The 23,512-nt window shown below is 34.8% G+C and overlaps 1 protein-coding gene across 5 annotated transcripts in view; it reads left to right on the top strand.

The window, feature by feature from the left end:
• DDHD1 (DDHD domain containing 1) overlaps positions 1-17,282 on the top strand; it is an 82,333-nt gene extending 65,051 nt beyond the window's left edge. For 2 of the 5 annotated variants that reach the window (XM_081288774.1, XM_081288776.1), the window contains 5 exons: positions 3,921-4,070; positions 6,192-6,444; positions 7,441-7,632; positions 9,877-9,960; positions 14,619-17,281. In XM_081288774.1, coding sequence (XP_081144900.1) covers positions 3,921-4,070; positions 6,192-6,444; positions 7,441-7,632; positions 9,877-9,960; positions 14,619-14,800 — 861 coding nt within the window. In that variant the 3' untranslated portion in view covers positions 14,801-17,281. Of the gene's footprint in view, positions 1-3,920; positions 4,071-6,191; positions 6,445-7,440; positions 7,633-9,876; positions 9,961-14,618 lie in introns of all 5 variants that reach the window. The other 3 variants (XM_081288773.1, XM_081288775.1, XM_081288777.1) reach the window with 3 other exon arrangements.
• Positions 17,283-23,512: the final 6,230 nt, after the last annotated feature.

The raw sequence follows: 23,512 nt of genomic DNA, 5'->3' as shown, positions 1-23,512 counted from the left end.
AGAGGGAAGTTTTAATATTGCTTGGAAAGACGAGTATACTAGTAAATGTCTAGCGCACTACATAACATCTTCTTTCTCATATAACAAAGGAATGATATTTATATTTAATTTCTGAGTAGATTAGATTTGACCAAGTGAAAAAAAAAATCAGAGATGCTATTCTGCGTAAAAGGAACAGTATAAACAAAGGTATGGAGGGATATAATTTGATAGTACCTCAAGAAACACCAAATAATCTAGAGTAGCACAGAATAAAAATAGAGATCTAGGAAATATAAATATTTACTATTTAGAATTAACAAATCTTAATGACCAACTAATGGTCAGTGGTGAGAAAAAATAAGTGGAAGTATAAAAGCAGTGATCCAGGAACGGAAAGCTGGAACTTCAATCAATGAAGAGTATATGACAAGAGCCCAAGACACAGATTCACACGATTGGTTGGCTGAAATTCTCAGGACTTAAAGGGGACTATAAGCAAGCAGGAATAACTAGAAATAAGAAATTTATGTCTGAGATGGGCAGTGGGAACCATTTCAGAGTTTTTGAACATCAGAATGACCTATAAAAAGCTGGGGCTCAGGAAAATATAAAGTGGCAGAGAGATGTTGGCATTGACAGGTCTATTGGGAAAGATACACCCTGTAGCTAAACAACAAACAGCTGTTTGTAGTAGTAAGTGGAGGATGCTATGAATTTCCTAGGACTTGCTTCCTTTTGAATATATGTTCATGTCTAGTATATTACATTACCTCTTCTTTCTCATATCCCAAGAATTTAAAATACAGGTTTAACGTGTGGAGTAATGCAGAAAATTTTCTTAAATGGATTTATTGACTATTGATTTACAAAGTTTTTTTTTAATACATTAAAAGATCGTATGGTAGGGCTGGGATTGTAGCACAGTGGTAGAGTGCTTGCTTAGCATGTGCAAGGCACTGGGTTCAATCCTCAGCACTACATAAAAATAAATAAAATAAAGATCATCAACAACTAAAAAAAAAATTTTTTTAAGAATCATATGGTAAACTTGTAACATTCATTTAAAGAGCACAGTCTTTGGAATTACCTATACCTAGAATTTCAGTTTTGTCTTTATCATTATATAATTAATGCTAACTGTATAAAATTGATCTGGTAGAAAAAGTACACTCTTCTGTTTTATGTTCTGGATGTTTACAAGTTGGGTATGATCCATTAAATGTGTAAGGATCTCAGAATTCAATACCACATTACTAGAATACATATACTATAATTGAATATCTTTCTGAAACATAGTCATATATAGTCTTAATATGGGTTTTTAGTTGTTATTTAATTAGAGAAATGATACAGAAACTGAATTTAGAAATAAATATCTAATGTATTGGCAAATGACATCTGCCAGTTTAGGAGTCCAGGGACTTAAAGGGAACAGAAGTTTTCATGCCTATAGTCAGGAGATGGATTTACTTTCAGAATACTGCTGTTAGTTCTGTCACAGTTGACCTCTGAACTTAAAAGAGAAGAATATATATAAAAAAAAAAAGAAGAATATTAACAAGCATCAGTGTGGAGAATGAAAACTGTGTTCTAGCCATTGGGTGTTCCCCTAACTAGTTATCTAATGTTAGAGAAATCATTTAACATTCCTGAATTTATCTTTTTGTTCATCCCTGAACAAAGATGTTAAACCAAATGTGTAAAACTCTTTTTTACTCTTAAAATTTTTGATGGCTAACAGATATCACTAAAGCTGTAATTACCCTTTTATGAGAGAATGACCCCTTTGTTTATCAAACTGCAGTCTCATCATTATCAAAAGAAAAAGTTGTTTATTCTAGGTATAACAGTTGAGCAAGCATTTATGAAATGTCTGACAGATATGTGAAGCAGTTTGCTAAGTAGAGCATATGTGTGCATATGTGTAATCACTATATGCATCAAGCAGAAAGAATTTACATGACTTTCTCTTGTGCTACTATTTTTTGTATCTTTTTTGATACTTCTTTTCTCAAGTTTTAGAAGAAATGAATGTTATTCCATTCAAAACTTAGTATTATCCTCTGTGACTCTATTACTTAAAATGCTTTTTCTTTGGGCTGGGCATGTAGCTTAGTGGCAGAGCACTTGCCTAGCATGTGTGAGGCCCTGGGTTCAATCCCCAGTGTCACAAAATAAAATAAAAGGCTTTATTTTTAATTTTTATCTACATAAGTAATTTTTATCAACCTTCAAACATGTTGAAAATTATCCTTTAAAAAATATGTATGTATATGTAAATTTTTTGATGGGGGTGGGAGAAAAATCATTCCAGAGTCTGTTGAGAAGGACTAAAGGTATATAAAATTAGAGGCAAGGCCTCTGTCACAATATAGTTCAGATGAAGGTGATGAGGTGGAATGTTCGGGTTAGAATCTGTTAGAGTGATTTATTGAATGATGGGAGTGAGAGGGAAGGATGAATGTGGGATCTTACTCATCAAGACAGGACATATGAGAGTTTGGGTGGATTTTGGCAGGAAAGATGTTATATTCTCTATATTACCCAGTGCTGTTGGCCACCCATATTTCCTTGAAACCCTCACTTCCCTTGTCTTCTATGATCCCACTTTACCACCCTGTCCCTTTCTTCTTTTTCCTATCTCTTTTGTAGCTTCCCTTCCACCTGCCAATTAAATGTAGATACACATTCTACATATAACCCTTTTCTTATTCTTTGCACTTCCTAGGCAAGCTTACTGTTTTTTTAGTTTTTACATGCTACTTCTATGATGGTGATACATAGACTCGGATAACACATCTATCTGTATCTCTTACCCCAAAATTTTAACTACATATTACATGTTACAGATACCTCAAACTTATTGTGAACAAAAATGGAATTTACCTGGAGATTCTTACTACAATTAATGGAACCATTGTCCTCTCAGTCAGGCAGACCCAAATCTTGTGAATTGTCTGTCAGCCATTCCTGATCCCCATCTCCATTCCATAATGTTATCTCACTCTGTTCTCATATTTCCATTTATGAATGGAACAGCTTGACCTGCCCTTTTTAAGATAATCTCTTGCCTCAACCTTTTCAGTATATTTCTAAATTTTCTCAAAGTCAGTAATCTCTCAATTTTTTAATTCATCCATACACTACTATCAGGTTTATCTTCTAATCAGACAAATCCTTTTCTTTACTACCTGTAAAATTAAGCCCGACTTCCTTTTTTTTTTTAGCTCAACTTTCTTAATCTAACAATGACCTGCGCATTATCATCCTTACCTGCATTTGTTCCATACATAATTTTTCAGTCATATCTATTTCTGTTCTCAAAAATAAGGACTTCCCCTTCCTCTTTAGTTCCTGTGCATCTGTCATTCTTTTCAGCTCCAGTGTCCCAACCTCATCTGTAGAAATTCTTTTCATTTTTACTATTTACTGCAAATACGGCCTGTCTCTTAGAGCCTTAAGAGTTAGAATTAATAATTCCTTTCTCCACTCTTTTATGGCACTCTTTCTACTTGTTAAGCCCTTATTTTATTCTTCATAGGATTGCAAACTCAGAAGAACCTCTTACTAGTCCTTTTGATCTTGACCCATTCACAACACCTAGAATATTCATACAAAGTAGTAGCTCAGCAAATCTTTGAGTATATGGAAACACAATGAAATGGTCTTCTTTCTCCTTAGTTTTCTTCTAATTATATTTTGGCTCTTGTAAGATTTGAAAATAATGAAATCCTTCCTGAAACAGATTATTTTAGAGTGATAAATGGTTGACATATAATTAATAAATAATTCAGATACCATTTGAACAAAGCTTTTTAAAAACAAATATACTTAGAGATAATTTTGTTATTTATATTTCACTATTTAACATGTTATGTCGAAATTCTGTTGAAAAATAACAATCATTTTTAAAATTTAGGATGCCTTATTCATTTTAGGTTGAGAATTTCTTCTGTATGGGATCCCCACTAGCTGTTTTTTTGGCATTGCGTGGCATCCGCCCAGGAAACACTGGAAGTCAAGACCATATTTTACCTAGAGAGATTTGTAACCGGTTGCTAAATATTTTCCATCCTACAGATCCAGTGGTGAGTTATAATGTACATTTTTTTTCTCAATACTAAATTATTCCTTAAACAAAATCTATAGAACACCTTGCCCCAGGTATCATTGAATTTACAAAAAGAGTTTATCTGATTTATTGCAAAAAATTATATTCTTTGTGTCTTGGTTCATTTAGAGCTCATGAAATAAAATACTTTAGAAATCGTCTGTTTATGTTGTAATATAAGGACATAATATTGCCCCTGGTCAATTAATACAAGAGATAAGGGTCTACCAGACTTTCAAACCTTAAACACATTGTGTTATCAATAATTAGGAATGAGAAATCTTAAAAATCCTGATTTTTAAATACCTTTTTCTCCTACACATGTTCCAATATTAGAAGGTTTTATAGATCCCCTTAAAAATAAAAATATTAAATATGAAAAAGTGAAACTATTTTAGCCCAATAGAAATGTTGGATTTTTTCCATTCTCCATTTTATTTGTGTTGTAAATAATGATTTTTAATGTATGCACATTCCAAGGATCTTGCATCTAGGTAAACTGTGTAATGCCAAATAAGATTTTTTAGACAAGAAAAATACTCTGGGCCAGGGATGTAGTGCATTGGGAGAGTGTGCTTAGCACACAAGAGGCCCTGGTTTCAGTCCTCATCCCAAACAAAACAAAACAAATATGTTTCCAAAAGTCCTTTGGGAATGAAGGCTAGGAATAACTAAATAGTAAAACAAATAGAATGGCATTCATTCTCTGAATAGTAGCTTTTGTTATAATTCTGTGAATCCTTTCAAAGAACCCTTAGTCAGTACCAACTAATATGCTATTTACTAATACTCAAATATTAGAAAATCTCCCATATGTGAAGGACTCATAACTGCCATATTTAAGAAACAAACTTCACCTGGAATTAAATTACTGGAAATAAACTTCAACTAGATAACATCTGGGAGTCTCTGATGTTAGACTCAAATACAGACTACACAATCTTGGCTAAGTCATTTCTGAGCCTGTATCTAATGTATATGATGCAGTTAATAATATTTTACCTTACAGGGTTGTTTTGATTAAGTAAAACGTGTGAAAGTACCCAGCTAGACAATAAGCATTTCATTACTGTATGTTCATCTTACCGTTTTCTTATAATGCATTTGAGTTTATAGCTGAACTGTGAGCCCTTTTCTTCATATGTTAAATTTGTATTTTTTTGTTTGTTTGTTTGTTTGTTTGTATTAGGGCCAGAACCTTTCACATGGTAATAAGCACACTGAGCTATATCCCCATTCCTGTGATCTTTTTTACATTAATATGTTAACTTCTTTTCATTGTTTGTCAGAACTGTGCTAGACGATTTTCTGTTCTACTTCACATCCCTGTAAGGGGAATGCGATCCTTTCTATATCAGGAAACTAAGGCTCTGAGACCTTGTGACCTAACAAGTATCAGTTAATAAGTAGCAGAGGCCAGAATATAAACTTGGAGGATTCTGATGCTACTACATCCATTGACTTTTCTGCTACATCATCTCAGATTTACATTGGGCAAATAGTCTTTTTTTTTTAATATATATAATTTTTAGTTGTAGATGGATACAATGCCTGTATTTTATTTATTTTTATGTGGTGCTGAGGATCGAACCCATTTCCTCACATGTGCTATGCAAGCACTCTGCCACTGAGCCGCAACCCCAGCCCTGAGCAAATAGTCTTTTGTTGGCATTTAATTTATGCTGTTACTATATTAATCTATTTGAAAATCAAGTTTAATAAGAGATTCTAAAATATAAAAAATTGACCTTATTTGTTGTACTCCATGTTAGCATTTACTTCCTTTTATGAGACTGACAAATCTAATTTTTAGATGATATCAGAACATAATAAAATTAATCTATACCTCTAAAAAATGAATTAATAAACACTATTATCCTAGACTAACTCTGATTTTTTCATAATTTAATCATTAAGGTTGCATATTAATAGCCCGGGCACATATTATTAACAGTGAACAAATAAAAAATACATGTTTGAAATATCTGCTTTTTAAATATCATCTACTTAATGTAAAATAGTTTAAAAATATACATTGTCTTAATATTTAATCATTGTGCATTAATGTTGTGTTTCTTTGAACTTTTTTAAAATCAAGGCTTATAGATTAGAACCATTAATATTGAAACACTACAGCAACATTTCACCTGTCCAGATCCACTGGTACAATACTTCAAATCCTCTACCTTATGAGCATATGAAGCCAAGTTTTCTCAACCCAGCAAAAGAACCTACCTCAATTTCAGAGAATGAAGGCATTTCAACCATACCAAGCCCTGTGACCTCACCAGTCTTATCCCGCCGACACTATGGAGAATCTATAACTAATATAGGCAAAGCAAGCATATTAGGTAATTTCTCTTTTAAGCATTTTTTATTCATGAATATAAGCATATTTTTATAGGTATTAAATTTGGGAAACTTGGAAATACTTGGTGTATTACTAAACTTTTAATAGCTAATCTCCTAGAATTAACTACCCTCCAACTGCCAGTTGAGGACCAAAAGTTCTAAAGTGCACTGATTAGATCAGAGCCTGAAGTTTTATGTGAGATAAGAAGAATAGATACAGAAGAAGCATAGTTCTGAGAATCAATTTCATCATTTTAATCTGGACCATATCACCTACTAGGAGATCGGGAGCAAATTCTACAGTTTTTAATGTTCCACTTCCTCTTCTGTGAAATGTGTTGTAAGAGCCTCCCCTCACCCAGTCCTCTGATCTGTTCTATGTCTCTTGAACTGTGCTTCCTGAGAGCTGCAAGGACATTTTGAATGATCTCCAGTACTAGTGCAATGTTTGTATCACTTAGTTCTGTGCTTGAATTTGTTCATTGCTTTTGGTAACAAGCGGCCTTAATACAAAATGCCACAAGATGGCACTAGAAATGAGCTTTGTCTACTAGGCTCATTTGATGTTTTACTTGGTCATAGGCACAGATGGTTTATTAATGGATTTTTATAATATATCTGCTTAACTTCAGTAGTAAGTATATCTGTCAATAGTAAATTGATACCCATGTCAATGGCATGGTTCTCTTATTAAAGTTTTTAATCTTGCTAAATATTTCAATAATGGTGATCACTTAAATAAAATAACATCGTTATTCCTTTGTTTATATTCCTATAAACTGGACTCCTAGAGTTTATACAACTCTCCTTCTTTTTTAACACCACTTGTATTTAGAAACCTACAGGATAAATTGTAATTTTCTTATGTCTCCACCCTGGAAAAGCATGACTAGGACTTGGTCCCTCTGCCAATTGGCTGCAAGTATGGGTGGTGCTCTTCAGCTTAGTGTGTGGTATGTTTCAACAAAATGACTACCCTGTTTTGTAAAATGCAGGAGCTGCTAGCATTGGAAAGGGGCTTGGAGGAATGCTGTTCTCAAGATTTGGACGTTCATCTGCATCCCAGCCATCGGAGACATCAAAAGACTCAATGGAAGATGAGAAGAAATCAGTTCCTTCTCCTTCTACTACCACCGTGGCAACCCAGACCCTTCCACATAGCAGTTCTGGCTTTCTTGATTCTGCATGTTAGTTCATATAGTTCTTCCATTGAGTTTATACTGCTGTCTTTTTAAAACTTGAGAAGAGCAGGACATTTTAAGATATTAGCACTAGCACTAAGGTATGCTCAGATCTAAAGCATACCTTAACTTAAAAAAAAAATACTTTCCTCCTACTTATATTTTTAAGATTACTTTCCAGGTAAATGCAGTTTCTGTTTCTGCATTGGTAAATTGATAGTTAGATCATTAATAATCAGGGCCTTGTGGCACAAGGATCTAAAATATCAAGTATAAACAAACCTCTTTGGGGTAAGTACCCCTGATTTTTATAAAGTTGATTTTTATAAATATGGTCTTCTCAGTCTTAAAAATTGCTTCAAATCTATGATGTATCTGGTCTGAAACTTTTTAAAACTGCTCTGCCGGAGCCATCCTCCTGCTAATTCCACGTTCCCCTCATCTAGCCTAATTACGAGACCTTCAAAGCTTAGAATTTTTATTAGTTCCACTGTATGGCTTCCAGTCCTGTCCCAGTTGGGCTTAGCATGAGAATAGGACTTTAATTTTTTCTAGTGGACTTATAAAGTTTAAAATCTTGAATAACTATGACACACTAATGTACTTAGTGTATACTCACATCCAAAAAATCTGAACTTGAACATTATTTTTAAGTGTTCAGTAAAATAAAGCTAATAGTCAAGGCCTTTTTTTCCTTTGAGATGTATAAAAGGAAATGTAGATTCTGAAAAAAATACACATACACACACTTATATACATTCTAAAAATGTTCTATAACTATAGAAAGAGGAACAATTGCCTTCTCTAAAAAATTTTAAACATATTTCAGTTACTTGTATCATTGTGTTCTTTCTGTGTCTGGTGCTCTGAATTTTAAAATTACCAGCATTCATTGCCATCCATAAAACTTGCTTAAAAAGGAAGCAAGTTCAAGTTTAATGGTCTAAAGAGGATGGATATTTCCTGCAGTCAGCCCCACGCCAGGGTAAATTGTCAATAGGGTTGTACATTTCTAACTAGGCAAACAGCATTTTTTTTAATTTGTTCTTATTAAGAACTGAAAACATGATTGCAGGTCTTTTGAATCCTATCTAGAAAATTCTTCTTAAACTTTAGTATTTGTATATAATAGTTTAGTTTTCCTGTAAGAGTTTTATACTGTTGCTGATTTCAGTTGTCATTTTTACTTAATATCAAAAATGTGATGGTAAAAACAAAATTTTGTCATGACATGCAGGTGTCAAAAGATCACTCTAACTTCTAAAGAAAATTAATTTCAAAGAATTTTGTGACCTGACAGTTAAATCACAGTTCTTTGTAATGCTATTAAAATACAAGAGTGATGCTAATTAACAGAGTAAATGAGGAAACAAGAAAAGCCCAGAAAAACGGTAATGAAAACATGTAATCTATAGGATCCAAAGGAAGAAAACTGCTTTAGTTTGTTCTTTCTCAGGGCTTTTGTTTGGGGTTTTTTTTTTTTTGTCTCTATTTAACATATTAATTTCAAGATGATAATAGAGAAACCTACTTCTAGAACATTCCATAGAGATACTGTAATTTTTGACTTAGACAAATTTCTTACATCATAATTGCTGTCTTGGCTTTATCTTGTAAATCAAAAAATTGTTCTTCCTTAATCTTCTTTCTGAAATTTGGTGGTTGTGATTAGGTGATTGCCTCGGTTCTTCTGGATAACCTTTCTTCTGAAGCTACTCTCTGTCTTGTTTTCCTCACTGTTTTAGGGTAAGAAGGCAACAGACTTCGAATTTGTGGTCAGTCAGGGCTTTTGTCTTTGAAGAGTAATGTGGTCAGTTGAATCAGTGTTTCATCAAGTTGAAGCATCTTATACATCTATTATATATCTATTCTTTGTTTCTTTTAAAAAGTCTAGGCTTCTTTTCAAAAGTTTTGTGGTTTCATTTCTTGTGTCCTTCTGTGTTTGTAAAATAATTATGAAAGGAAAAGATCTGTTTCTTTTAGCATTGCTCTGGGTTGGAGCCTAAATTAGCTGTAAATTTGGGGACCATCTGGGTAATAATAGATTATAAAATTATATTTCAAAGTTAATTATGCTTGCATCTTTCATGAAAGAGCGCTTCACAAAAACCAAGGGGTATACTTCCTTATGTATATTATATAGTCAGCTTATTTGGAAGTATTGTTCTAACTTTTGACCACTGCAACATTGAAGGCCATTTTTAACCATTAGCCACATCTTTACAGCATCTTGTGTTTTTTTTTTCACAGATTTCAGACTTCAAGAATCGTTCTTTTATCTCCCACAACTTCTTTTTCCGGAAAATGTAATGCAGAATAAAGATAATACCCTCGGTATGGTATATGACAGGAATAGCACTCAAAACACTATAAAAATGATCTACCTAATCTTCTGTAATTGAAAAATTGGGTCAAATCATCTGAGATCACCTTCATGTTACCACTATAGACTATTTTATATGTATTTCCCTCCCATATATTCTAATCTTCCTGAAACCTGGGTATTGATTATCTGCTTAATGTGCTAAAGCATATAATATTCTTGTTATACTCCTATAGAGAAGGAACCTTTTAGAATGGGGAGATATGTCAGTTTCTTTCTATCCTTCTTCTATGATACTGGGGACTGAACCCAGGGCCTCAGACATGCTTTATCACTGAGCTACATACCCAGACCTTTTTTATTATTTTTTTGAGACAGGGTCTTTCTAGGTTGCCTAGGATGGCCTCAAACTTGTAATCTCCTTGCTGTAGCTTCCTGAGTAGCTGGGATTACAGATGTGCCACCACACCTGACTCCTCTTCTTTATTATCCTAGCATCTTAAAAGAGGTTAACTGTTCTTTTCATGTAAATATAAAAAAGATTTCATGATACAGAGAACTTAATCATTCCTACTTATTTCAGGATTCAGTGATTTTTAACACTTAGGGTTGTAAATATATCATAGTTGGTATCTAGTTTCAATACAAATATTTGAAGTACTTTAAAGAAGTAGATTCACTTTTAAAAATAGTATTATTGGAGGTAAGAGATACTTTCAGCCTCTTTGTAATTTTCCTCACATTCTCACACCAAGAACTAATCTTAACAATTTAAAAAAAAAATTTATTCTCATTCCTTTTTTTGTAGTTTTTAATATTAGATTTTGTCTTTGATTTTAAAAATTACATTTGTCTTTGGATATTTTAGCTACATTTAATATTATATTCTGCTGATTTTTATAAATATTTTTAATAGTCAAAAATGGCTTATCAAGTTAGTGTAAGAAGCTTTTTGGGGGGGGAGGCTTCATAGCAATATTTTGTATTGACTAAATTCAGTGAATTCCCCTCAAGAAATGATCTTATGTAGGTGATCTCTCTGGTCCTTGCTGATCAAATTAGCCAGTCACTTTCATAAAGAAATAATTTTATTTGTGCCTTTTGCATTTTCAGTTGGAGGAAGGAAAATTAACCTACTCATATATTTGTCCTATATTAAGAAGCCCAAGCAGTTAGATCACTAATCATATCTGCATCAAACAGATTCAGGTGGCAAAATCTATTTGACTTTCATTTTCTCTTTCCTTGTTTTTACTTATCCAATACCTTTATTAAATGTTACTATGAGCCAAGATATCATGGTAATCACTAGAAAAGATACCAAGATGAAACAGACTTATAGACCATAACTATTAAATGCTGTCATAAAAATTTAATGTTTTATGAAGAGCATATGTTCTAGTAGGGAAGGTGCTAGTAGGAAGGTATAGATAACACCTAACAGGCAGAAATGAAAGGAATCTTGTCAATTCTGAGGAATGAGAGCTGCTTTCACCTGGAGAAATTAAAAAAGACTTTGTGAAAGAAGTGTGGTATGGACATGCAGAAATGAAAAGACATTGCAGGAAAAAGTTACAGCATGGGCAGAACTAGGGCTGTGAAGCATGGGGGACATGTAGAGAACTGTGCATTAGTTTTCTTGAGAAGAGGAAGGGAGTGGAAGGGAAAGTAGTTCTGAATTGAATATGATTAGAAAAGTTTGTTAACCAGCCTATGTAGAGTCTAACAACTCTGGCTATTTCCTGGAGTTTTTAATACTCAAAAAGTGTGCCCATCTGTGGTCATTTACTGAGTATTTGAATGTCTTCCAGAATACTTTTTATTTTGAGAAAAAAAAATTTGGCAGAGATGACAACTGATTATAAAGCTGATTTTGAAATTTTTGTTAGTATTTTAAAATAAAGAATAGTTGGAAGAACCAATACTTAACAAATTATAAGTATTCCTTGCATGTTAAACATTTAACTACATGAAATGTTTAGTTGCTCTGAGGCCACTCAGAAATAAATAACTTGGGATCAAGAACTCTGAACACATATTCTTTCCTTTCTGGGTAATCTTTTACCAGTTATAAAAATGAGAAACTCAATTATATACTTATATAAATGAGTTTATATAACTCATTTATATACTCCTTATATACCCAACCCTGCTTTGGCCAAGAGCAGGTCACATGGCACATGTAGGGGATGCTGCCATATAGAACTCCACTCCCTTGGGAATTCCCTGATCTACATAAAAGAGAGGGCACAGGCCTACCAGTTCCATTCATTTTTCCACACAACCAGCATAGATAACCACACTTACAGGCAGATTGTATGGAGTAAACCTTTTAAGGAGGATGAGGGACTAGAATAGGTTCATGAGGTATATGCTGGCTACTTAAATTCCCATTTTGATCAGTACAACCCAAAGATTAATAGAAAAGGAGAGGGAGCCAATCTATCAGTGACATTGATTAAAGTTCCTATAGGTGGTAAGAATGACAAGGGCACATGGTATAACAGAACAAAAATTAACATTTGAGTGTCTGTGAAAGATAGTGTTATAAGACAGTAGAAACATATTAAAAATAAATTTCAGGGCCACAAAATTAAATAGGAGCCAGAGAAACTTGTAACAGGGAAAATCTCCCTTTTACTTAAAAACAATTTCAACTAAAGACTTTGGACTAGAAGCTATGATGCAATGGCATTTGAAAATGAGTTCTTAGAAAGTATAACCCAGTGGTCCTTACCAATCTTAACACATATGTTTTTCTATCTCTTCTGTTTTTCCTCCTCTTTTTTCTTTGTAACCAACGTCATCTGGACTTGCCTTCAATTTGCTTGAGAATTCCAGTTTTCTTCTCTTTTTTCATGTTCCTGACTGTTGTGCTGGAATGTGCCTACGAATGTAATACAAATGTTCACAATTCCACACAGAGTTCAGCTATTTCTGATTTATAATGGATTAGCTTAATTAAATGAAATAGTCATAATCAAAAAGAACTTTGTAAAAAACCTAAGTCAATGTATTTTACAAGTATGTTCTAGCCTCATTGGTATTTATACCTCTTAATGTAAACCTTTCCTGAATATGTACAGATAAATCCATGAACATTTCTTGTTAGAAAAACATAATTGAATAGCAAAATAATAACTATATGTATGACCCTTTTAAAAAACTTTATTTTATTTGTTTTAATTTTTTTAGTTGTAGTTAGACACAATAACTTTATTTTATTTATTTATTTTTATGTGGTGCTGAGGATCGAACCCAGCGCACCTCATACATGCTAGGCGAGCGTTCTACCGCTGAGCCACAACCCCAACCCCATGTGTAATCCTTTTTAAACTGCCAAATAATATTCTTACAAAATACCCACTTAAAATAAGCATTAAGTAAGCACTTGCTTCATAGAGTGATAGGATTTGTGTGTGTGACTACCAAATTCCTAGTATAAAGCAAAACCTAACGTTTTCTCCAGCCTTCTTGATTTTTACCAATTCTTACTTTTGACCATCTTTGGCACTTTGAAGAAAGAGCAGACTTTAAGCAACGTCTGGTTGGCAGTGACTTGATGTTTTTGTTTTATAAGACAGACCCTTCATACCACATGGCTCATGCAGTTTTAAAGGAGTTCCTGAAGATCAAAAAGTCTTCTAAATGTTTTCAGTAAGGATTTATCAAATAAGTCCATTGAGATTCTCATAAGAGTCTAGATTTGTTTAAGGGGATTTTTCTTCTAACAGGTATTGTAAGAACCTTATGTAGCTTTTAATAAGAGACTTAATAAATTCATTGAATTTTTTGTGGTGGGGAATACCAGGGATTAAACTCTGGGGCACTCGACCACTGAGCCACATTCCCCAGCCCTATTTTGATTTTATTTAGAGACAGCATTTCACTGAGTTGCTTAGCACCTCTCCCTTGCTAAGGCTGGTTTTAAACTTACGATGCTCAGCCTACCAAACCACTGGGATTTCAGGCGTGTGCCACTGCACCAAGCTACTGAATTATTTGAGGACAGCACTATTGTACACGTAGTCCTTCTCCTAAGAATTACCACTGTTCTCCCAGCTTCTCCTGCACAGACACCTAGGGGTTCTAACATTTTAATGAGCACTTGCAGTTTCGTGCTGACTGAATGCAGAGTAGGGTGTGTAGTGGTGGCCTTTAAGGAAGGAATTCAGTCTAGTAGGGAAAACATTGTGACTATAAGATGGTTATCTTTGAAGACAGAGGCCTCCTATATAAGAAGCCATTGAATGATCTGTTATACTGCAGTGGGCATTATGCATGCAAGCTTGGCCCATAGTTCTTCAAGGGGAGTGTTTTTATTTAACAGATTGGGAACAAAGAATAAAAGGTTATGCCAGAATTTAAGCCCAGTTCCTTTTACGCCAAAAATGTGCCATGGTGCCTAGTGAATTTTTTTGGCTGTCTTCCTTTGTTGTTCCATATTGACTTGCGTAAACAGAGGAATAGACTCCACCAAATAGAATCCAGTGCTACTGAAGCTCTTTCAGGTGTTTGTTTCATAAGAATAGAGTAAAAGACTTCTTTTTTTAAAAGGGCAATTAGAAAAATCATGTTCATTGGCTAAATTTTTACTCTTAACTGTAAAAGTCTATATTGAACTATCTTATTATAATCATTATTCATTTAACTTCTTTCTTCTTTTTAGTGGAATTGGATCACAGGATTGATTTTGAACTCAGAGAAGGCCTTGTGGAGAGCCGCTATTGGTCAGCTGTCACGTCACACACTGCCTACTGGTCATCCTTGGATGTTGCCCTCTTTCTTTTAACTTTCATGTACAAACACGAGCACGATAATGATGCAAAACCCAATTTAGATCCAATCTGAACTCTAGAAGGACATTAATGATCCAAAACTGATTTTTTTTCTGTTAAAATATGTGTGTCAAGATATGAAGATTTCAGGGTTAAGTATGTTCCAGTTTTGTTTGGGGCAAGAAATATTTGAATTTAAAAGCACTTTATTTTAAAAAAAAAACACACACATTTTCAGTTCTAAAGAAGTTACTTACAGTTCCATTATTTCGATTATGAATCTGACAGAACTCCCTGCAGAGAATCAAGCAAGACCTGGAAGTGAGGAAGGTTTGGGTGAACTGCATGTAAAGGTTACAAATTACAATCTAATTTCTCCAAAATATAAAATCATATTAATGGGTTGAATCTAATGTATTAACCAAAATATGTTATAAATCTAAAATGTTCAAGGTTCAATGTAGTCTGTGTAAAGATTACAGTGTGGTATATCATTGTTTTAAATTTTATGAAATCTTCCATTTTTCACAATTCCTTTGAAAGAAGAGAAACTAATGCTAAAAAACAATATTTGAGTTGAACTAAAAAAAAAATATTTGAACTACTATATTTATAATTTATGACCTCTGACTAATTGCTTTATTTCAGTGTATGAAACATTACATTTTTTAATGTTTCCTTTGAATTAATTTAAGAACCACATTTAGTTTCTATAGTGTTAAGACCCTTTTTTCTCAGAATTCCATCTTTGTACTCTTCAGATGAACTATAGACACTGTGGCATACTTTCGATATTTTTTTCATTAAAAACTTGTGTTTCATACAACACTAGTTCAGTTTTTCTTTAAGTGAACTTTTTATTATGTCCCATATATCTCAAAGAAAATAAAATTTTTCTAAACTTGGCAGTACTCCATATTGGGTACATTTCATTAACTTTATTAGAAAACCATTAAACATCTTTGGAATAAGGAATATGAAAACAAAAAAATGTATAAACATTTATGTGCCAAATATTAACATAGATGAAGGTATCGAGGGCTACTAGCAAATTTTTAAAGTATTAAAACAGAGTAGGCACAATGAGTCAACACACTGAGGCCCTAAAAGGGTTTTTCTCAGCCGTGATTGTTTCCACAGTGCTTTTCATCTGGGGAGCTCAAAGGGCTTTAAGAGACATGCATTCAACAATGTGGGTAGTTGCTCCTCCAGGTAAGTAAATGAGCATTGTTTCCATGTTACCTGTTACTATACCAAGGCACCAAAACGTTTAAAGTGCCTTGCATTAGATTACATAGCAAATCAGGACTTGGATGAAGGCAGACCATATTATTTTACATGCTGTTTAAAATTCACATGTGACCTGTTAGTTTGCAGACAATAGCAGAAGTTGAAGAAATGACCGTGAAACCAATATATTACCCTGCATATCCATTCTTGGGTCTTCACACACAAAGAAGTTTTTTTAAAAGAGCTGATAGTAGCCATCTCTGCCACAGCCAACCCTCACTTCTGAGTGCTTCCACTAGGTTCCACTCAAGGTGCTGTTTTTATTTATCTTGCAAGGAATTTCTTAGCTTCCCAGCAGTCACTGTTCGAGGGTAGGGGTAGTGGAGTCCGTCAGTCTCACATCCCACCTCCTCTCTTTATAGGTTAGAACCTCTGGTTTATTCAGAGGCTTTATTCCACACCATCAGTACTATTGGCTGTTTTGGCCTTACATTGAATTTGCACAATATGAAACACTTCTTTTTAATATTTAAAAAAGTCTGAAGGCTCCATGACCAAGTTCATGACTCAGTAAGAAACCCTTGCTATAAAAGGCTTTTGATGGTATCTTAGCAAATCTGAAGCAATCCCCTTTTAATTCAGAGTTACCTATGAACTCAGGTCATTTTCATAGCCTGTTTATTTTTTAGGTCTAATTTAGTTCTCAGGAAAATTAAACCCATGTCATACGACTGTCTTTAAAGGTACTTGAACATATGTTGCTGTATTTGGTTTGACACTTAAATGCCCAAGAGCTTTAGGGGTTCCTTCTTAACCACTGCAATGTGAAGAACCTTTTTTACCTTAAAAGAGTAAGATTCCATCACACATTTTAATTTAATATTGAGTAAGAAGAAAAGTAAGTTACCATAACTGAAGGAATATGTCCACTTTCTTTACTTCATATTGGAAAACAGTCAAATTTTACCACTCAGAGTTTACTTGAATTCTTGGAAAGAACAACATTCAAAACCTTCTTTTCAAAATAGATATTCTGAACCACTGGGCAGGTGTTTGTTTCCAATTATTTCCTCGATGAGAGATGGTGATTTTAGTTTTATCGTATTCTTGTTTTCATGTCTCTGCATGTTTATCATGGGATGTACTTGTATATATTCAAGTGATATACAGAGTATGTGTAATTCTGGCTTGATATAGAAGCTAAGTCCGTTACTGAGTAACATTTTACAACTTTATTCCAGCAAGTACTAAATTGGCCAAAAAAAGTCCTGTTTTTGATACTATTAAAATTTTATTCTCTATTTTGCGTATATGCTATGATTCTCTTGATTACTGATCAGATTATTCAACTTTAATCCAAAGAGTAGTTGGAAATTAGAATAAGGAGAATGTTTTGGAATAAATCTTGCTTTATTTTACCTTTAAAATTAGCCTTTCTAAGCCTTTTGCTGGTTCATAACTATCTTCAGCAGTAATTTTGCTTATAATTCAATATTAACTGTATTTTAGAACATAATCATAAAATAATACTGGGTATTCCAATAACAAGTCCTTTATATGTGAAGCAAGGTTTTAGGAACCTATGTTTTACTTCTACTAAATTGTCCAATTGGTTTTTTACTCACACAAAAGGCCTCAAGACACAAAAACTTTGATCAATCCTTCTCTCTTCCTCTCTCCCCCCTCCCTCCTCCCTTCTTCCCCTTTTTCTCTCCCTCCTTCCTTCCCCCCTTCCCCCCTCCGCCTCCCTCTCTCCCTCTCCTCTCTCATCCTCATTGGATTCTGCCCTATAAGACATGTAACACATCACATCCCAGTTTTGCATCCCCCAAGAGTCAGAAGGTGCAGGGTCACAGCTCAGCCACTTGTCAGCTACCTGAGCCCCTTTAAGGGGCTTTAAGTGGAGTCAGACCAAACAATGGAATCTTATGTAAGGTCTAGAGTAGAGTCATTTAATTTATTTATAAAAGAGTTATAAAGTTTTGTCTCCTCAGTTACTAATGAATAAGACTTTTGGAAACTTGAGAAAGCCCACTGTAGTCCATATCCTTAAAATTGCTTTTTAATGATCTTTCAGTGTTTTAAAAATGGGGCTAAAGAAGAAAGGAGATGTTAAGGAAAGGTCAAGGTAGAGCTAAAAGAGAATATAGCAATCATATACTGAAAAAATAAACTAGAATTTTTCTAAACTGAGTGTTGGACCATTGACTTCTGTGGTTATTCTGAAGTTTTCTATCTCGTCCATATTTTTCTGTCTTTCCTGAGTCTCATGCCTCTGCCAGGAATCTGACAGTACTCTGCCTGATTTGAAACACATGAATTTCATCTCGAAGTTCTCATATTTAGTAAACGTTGGTACTGGGATGGTGACAATCTAGGTTTATACACCCTATATTAATCTTCCGTGAATGCTTGTGAATATTTTCAGAGTTTATGTATTTCAGAGTTCTAGTCCAAACATGTTTTAGTTTCATGGAAGCCATTTAAATATCAGTAAAGGTCCTGATGAGGAGTAAAGTGAAGCTGCAGACCAAGTCCATGGTGATAAGAGGGAAGTGGTGGAGTGTCTAAGGGAAAATACTAACCAGGATAGAGTTGACAGCTAGAAGGTTGTTTAATCATTTTCCAAAGCATGCTCTGCAATTGTTAACAGTGTGTCAGAAAATAAGTCTGGGAAAGCCAAATTTAAAGGTTCCTGTAGAGCAGGACTTTGGGAGCCTCTACTAAACTAAATGCATTACAAGTCTACCTGACATTGCTTGGAAAATTCCAAACTTATTTAACCAAAAATTCTTTTTTTATTTGGAATATCCTTAGAGAAATACTGATGACATTGAATGCCTTTGTTTTACAGTTTCATCCCCTCACATACTGCCTTCCTCTTACAAGTCAGTGCTCCTGCCCTACACAACCTCATTCTAAACAGTGACAGTCAGAACTAGTGCCTGATTACCAAGCTGTGTTTTATACCAGACTACCTGTTTCCCCTAATAAGGAATTCCTAAAGGGCAGAAGCTGCCTCTCATAGTTTGTTGTCCCATCTATCTCACACACAGACCTCTTGCATAACCTGATGTTATGCTTGCAATAAACTATTAGTAAAAATGTCTGTAGACTTCAGTTTTCCAGTTGGCCTCCCTTGTTCCTCCCAGGCCCTCATGAAAGAGTCCTGCAAGGTAACTACAAACTTAATGTCTCACATTCAGAACACCCAGGAAGGAAAAAAAAAGAAATGCAAAACAAAAAGGATATAACAAAATATCCAGGAAAGATTTTATTAGTTTTCCATTTCAATGACAATGCAAATTTAGTGTTAAATAATGTTTAAGAGTTGCAATGTTAAATAATGTTTCTATCCCTTTCATTCCTTCCCATAGTGTTTACATGTTGATTATCAGTCATGACACTCCTAAAATTTCCAACATAATATGGGCACTGCGGCGCACTCCTGTAATCCCAGCAAGGCGGGAGGCTGAGGCGGGAGGATTTCAAGTTCCAGGTCAGCCTGCCAACTTAGATCTTATCTCAGAATAAAAATAATGATAATAAAAAAGGTTGAGGATATAGTTTAATGGTGGAGCACCCCTTGGTTTAATCCTTAGTACCACCAAAAATGAGACTATTACAACATAGTTTAACTCATGGAAATATAAAAATTTAGGTGCTGTACTTTTTGGAGACTAGAAGAGCTTTTGCTAATCTGTGTGTGTGTGTGTGTGTGTGTGTGTGTGTGTGTGTGTTCCCACTAATAGTTCTTGGCAGACTGTTAGCATGAACTCTTCCTCTGCCTTTGTGTTTGAATAGGGGTGGGTACTTGCTCAGTATTGTGTGTCACCTTATGGTTTTTCATTTATAGGTAACAGAGTGCAGCTTACTTCCTCCCCACCCTACAGTACTCAGGATATGTTGGGAAATATTCCTTAGAAAGATTACATCTGTCCTGCTGGTTGGAGTACAATGGAAAAAAATGTATTCATCCCTGGGTGTCCATGGGAATTGTTTCCAAGGCCCCATGCAGATATCAAAATCTGCAGTTGCTGTAGTTCCTTATATAAAACGGCATAGTTTTTGCATATAACTTATGCTTGTGCATCTCTAAATTACTTTTAATATCTAAAACAACATAAATGCTGTGTGAACAGCTCTTATACTGTATTATGTAGGGAATAATAAACAAAAACAGTCTACTCACGTTCAGTGCAGATGCATTTTTTTCCCCGATGTTTTTGATCCTTGGTTGTTAAATACATGCATGCAGAACCCAAGGATAGGGTATACTAATACACTGCCTTTAATGCTGTCCTGGAGCACATCAGATATCGAAGATCATCCCTAAAACCTCTTAACATTCATACCCCCTTTTTTTTTCTTCTTGATCTCTAAAAATATTGATTCCCTGTGAGTTTTATGAAAGAAATTTGCTGTTCCTGAGGTTGTCATAATAAATCCATACTCTGCCAGTAAAGTCTAGGAAGCTTTTTGCTTTTTGCTCAGATAATATTTCTCAGAAAGAGCACTATTACTCTCCTGAGACTTGTTTTCCCTTTCTTTGAACTCCTATGACCTCTTATACTCACAAGTTATCAGATCTAAATGCTCCTCAGTGACTGCAGTAATAACTCTTAGAAGGTGGCCTTTTTCCTTTTGTTATCCCTACTTCTCCCCTCCTCCCAGTAGTGGAGATTGAACCCAGCGGGCTTAATTTTGAAAGAGGGTCTCATTAAATTGCTGCCACTGTTGGGGCTGGGGATGTGGCTCAAGCGGTAGTGCGCTTGCCTGGTATGCGCGTGGCGCTGGGTTCAATCCTCAGCACCACATACAAATAGAATAAAGATGTGTCCACCGAAAACTAAAAATAAATATTAAAAAATTCTATCTCTTCTCTCTCTTTTAAAAAAAAATTGCTGCCACTGTTCTCCAACTTGGTGAACCTCCTGCCTCGGACTCCCAAGTCACTGTGATTATAATTCTCATTTTCAACAACCAAGGCAGGTTAATTTTCTCATAATCTTTAGAATCTTACTGAAGCATCCTTTGGTCTCTGTAGTGATCAGCTTGGATGGCATAAAATTAAAGCTTTCATGCTAGCTTTTCTAGTTCTGATTTTTCTCACCTGGAACTGGTATTTGCCCATTTAACAATAAAAAGTTTATGAAGATTAAGAGACTAAAATTTCCCTCAACATCAAAGGATAAGTACAAATATAAGAAAATATTGACACATTCTTATCTTACAGAGTAAAATTCATTCACAACTTCTCTGTCCAGGGTTCAAAAGTAAACCATAGTTCTCAAGTTTTCAAGCTAACTCCAAGAATCTGTGCAGACTAGAACCAGCCACTACTATGTTCCCACTCACCTCTCCAGCCCCCACACAAATTTTGGTTAGTGCCATTGTGACTAAAAAGAAATCCATGTGTATTGTTTGAAGAGTCCATGAATTTCAGTATTGGACAAAAGTAATTTACTGTATTGAGATTTGAAAATGTTGGGAAAAAAGGAGATCCATGTGTGGTCATGGAAATCTTACAACATAAACATTAATTAGGAAAGTTAGCCCAGAGGCAGTGTTTCTGAGGGTACAGGGTCTCACGGGTCTGAACACAACATTCTTCAACCAAAACCCTTAGATGACTCCACTGGTCATTCAAGGCTCCCCACAACCTAGTGCAACCTCACTCTCCTGCCTCATCTTCCTACTAACTCTTCCTGTTACGAACTATGCATATTAACCTCAGTGTGCTTGCATTTTATTTAATGTAGTGACTACCTATTTTTATCTGCCTGACATCCTATTTTCCCCTCCTTTTGGTCCTCTCCTACCTTGTGAAGTACTACACTAGCTCTGTCTACTGCACAGGATTCTAGTAGGGGCCACAGAAGTTTTCTGAAGGCTTTCTCACCCCTAGTTAAAATTTTTCTGCTTTATGGGATCCTATGAACAATAACCACTCAACACTATCTGTCCTGTGGCCAAGGAATTAGTGCATGACTCAGGCCAGACCTTATTTGCCACCCATGAGCCACAATGGTTGGCCAGGAAGTGGGCACATTACCATGACTGGATATGAGCAAACGCCTTCGTGGGATTTTATTTTCTGGCCCCCAATAGCAGATAGCTTTCTATGGCTGATAAGCCATCCATTTGCACAAAGTGTGATAGGCGTATAGAGCCATCTGTTCCCACTCACCTACTACTCCCATGACATTGGATCATGTCCATATACCATGGAAAAGAAGGAAGCCTGCACACATCAGACCAAGAATTCCTGGAGAACTGAACTGAAGCAAATGCCAACCCCAGATTCCTAGCTGTGCTTGTTTTTACTTAAACAGTTTTGAAATAGGTCTCTTTCTCTTGAATCATAGAAGAGTTCAAACTAATAATCATTCCATCAGAAATAACTATCACATCCGTAATGGAAATTGTCTTTGAGGACAAAGTCTACTAAAGCCACCTCTCAATCCTCTGGTTGAAATTAATTAATCCTATGGTTGTGCACCAGGGTTGATTATATGTCTCTGTCTCACTTGTTCATGGAAGATGAATAAGGGGCATATCTTAACTATCACTGGACCCTCCACAGAGTATTATAGGTGCTTGAGTTTACTGAATTAGACTGGTACCACATACAGGCTTTAAGTGCTGAGAATAATCATGAATTTAAAAACATAAAAATCCTGCCTTCACAGAGTTTACATTCTAGTAGGAAAATTATCTGAACAAAATTCATGGAAATTGCTGAATTAGAAGAAACCTTGAGAAAAGGCAAACACTACATGGAAGCAAGAGGCTCAAACAAAAGGGACCTTGTTTTTCCTTAAAAAAAAAAAAAAAAAAAAAGCAAAACCTGTAACTGTTGGGATAGAGCAAAAAAGTGGTAAATACGTGTCTGGATGAACTTGAAAACAGCACTGGAATATACTAATTTTAAAAATTGTATAAATCTGTGCCCAAACTAAAGTGCCTAACAAAGTATAATTGTGGCCACTCCCCAACTGTGCCCCATAGAAACTCAATGGTGGTTTCCCACAAAGACCAAGAAGCTTTCCTTCCTTGCCCTGTGCTGTCCCATAAGCCGTCACTCTGGAATGTGTTCTATTTTCCATTTATTAAACTTTTATTTTGCAGTCAGTAATCACTGCATCTCCATGTGAATAGGTATATTTCCACTGCTTCCTGATACTGTCAGCTACTGTTTTCTGTCTGTACTAGACATTAATTTATGATTCACCAACTCTGCAACTGAAACATGTAAGTAAAACAAAGTAAGACTGTTATAATATTGTTGTTTAACACTGTTCACCAAGGCACAAAAAAAGTTAGGAAACCAGACAACAGTTGCACAAAAATCTTTCAGACAGTTCTCTAAAATCATGTGGTTATATATATAATCATCTATAACATTATATAAAATTATTTTATATGTATTATATAAAATTATTATATATGTATTACAACATGAATGCACTCAATTTCTCAGACATGTAAAGGTCTCTAAGGATAAATTTTAGATTAAAAATTGTCATCCAAATCTTAGTAGCTCAGGAGGTGG

Source organism: Spermophilus citellus (genome assembly GCF_964194105.1).
Source record: "Spermophilus citellus genome assembly, chromosome: 4".
NCBI classification, from domain to species: domain Eukaryota; kingdom Metazoa; phylum Chordata; class Mammalia; order Rodentia; family Sciuridae; genus Spermophilus; species Spermophilus citellus.
Note: the sequence above shows the minus strand (reverse complement) of the source record. Positions and strands in the feature narration are given on the sequence as shown.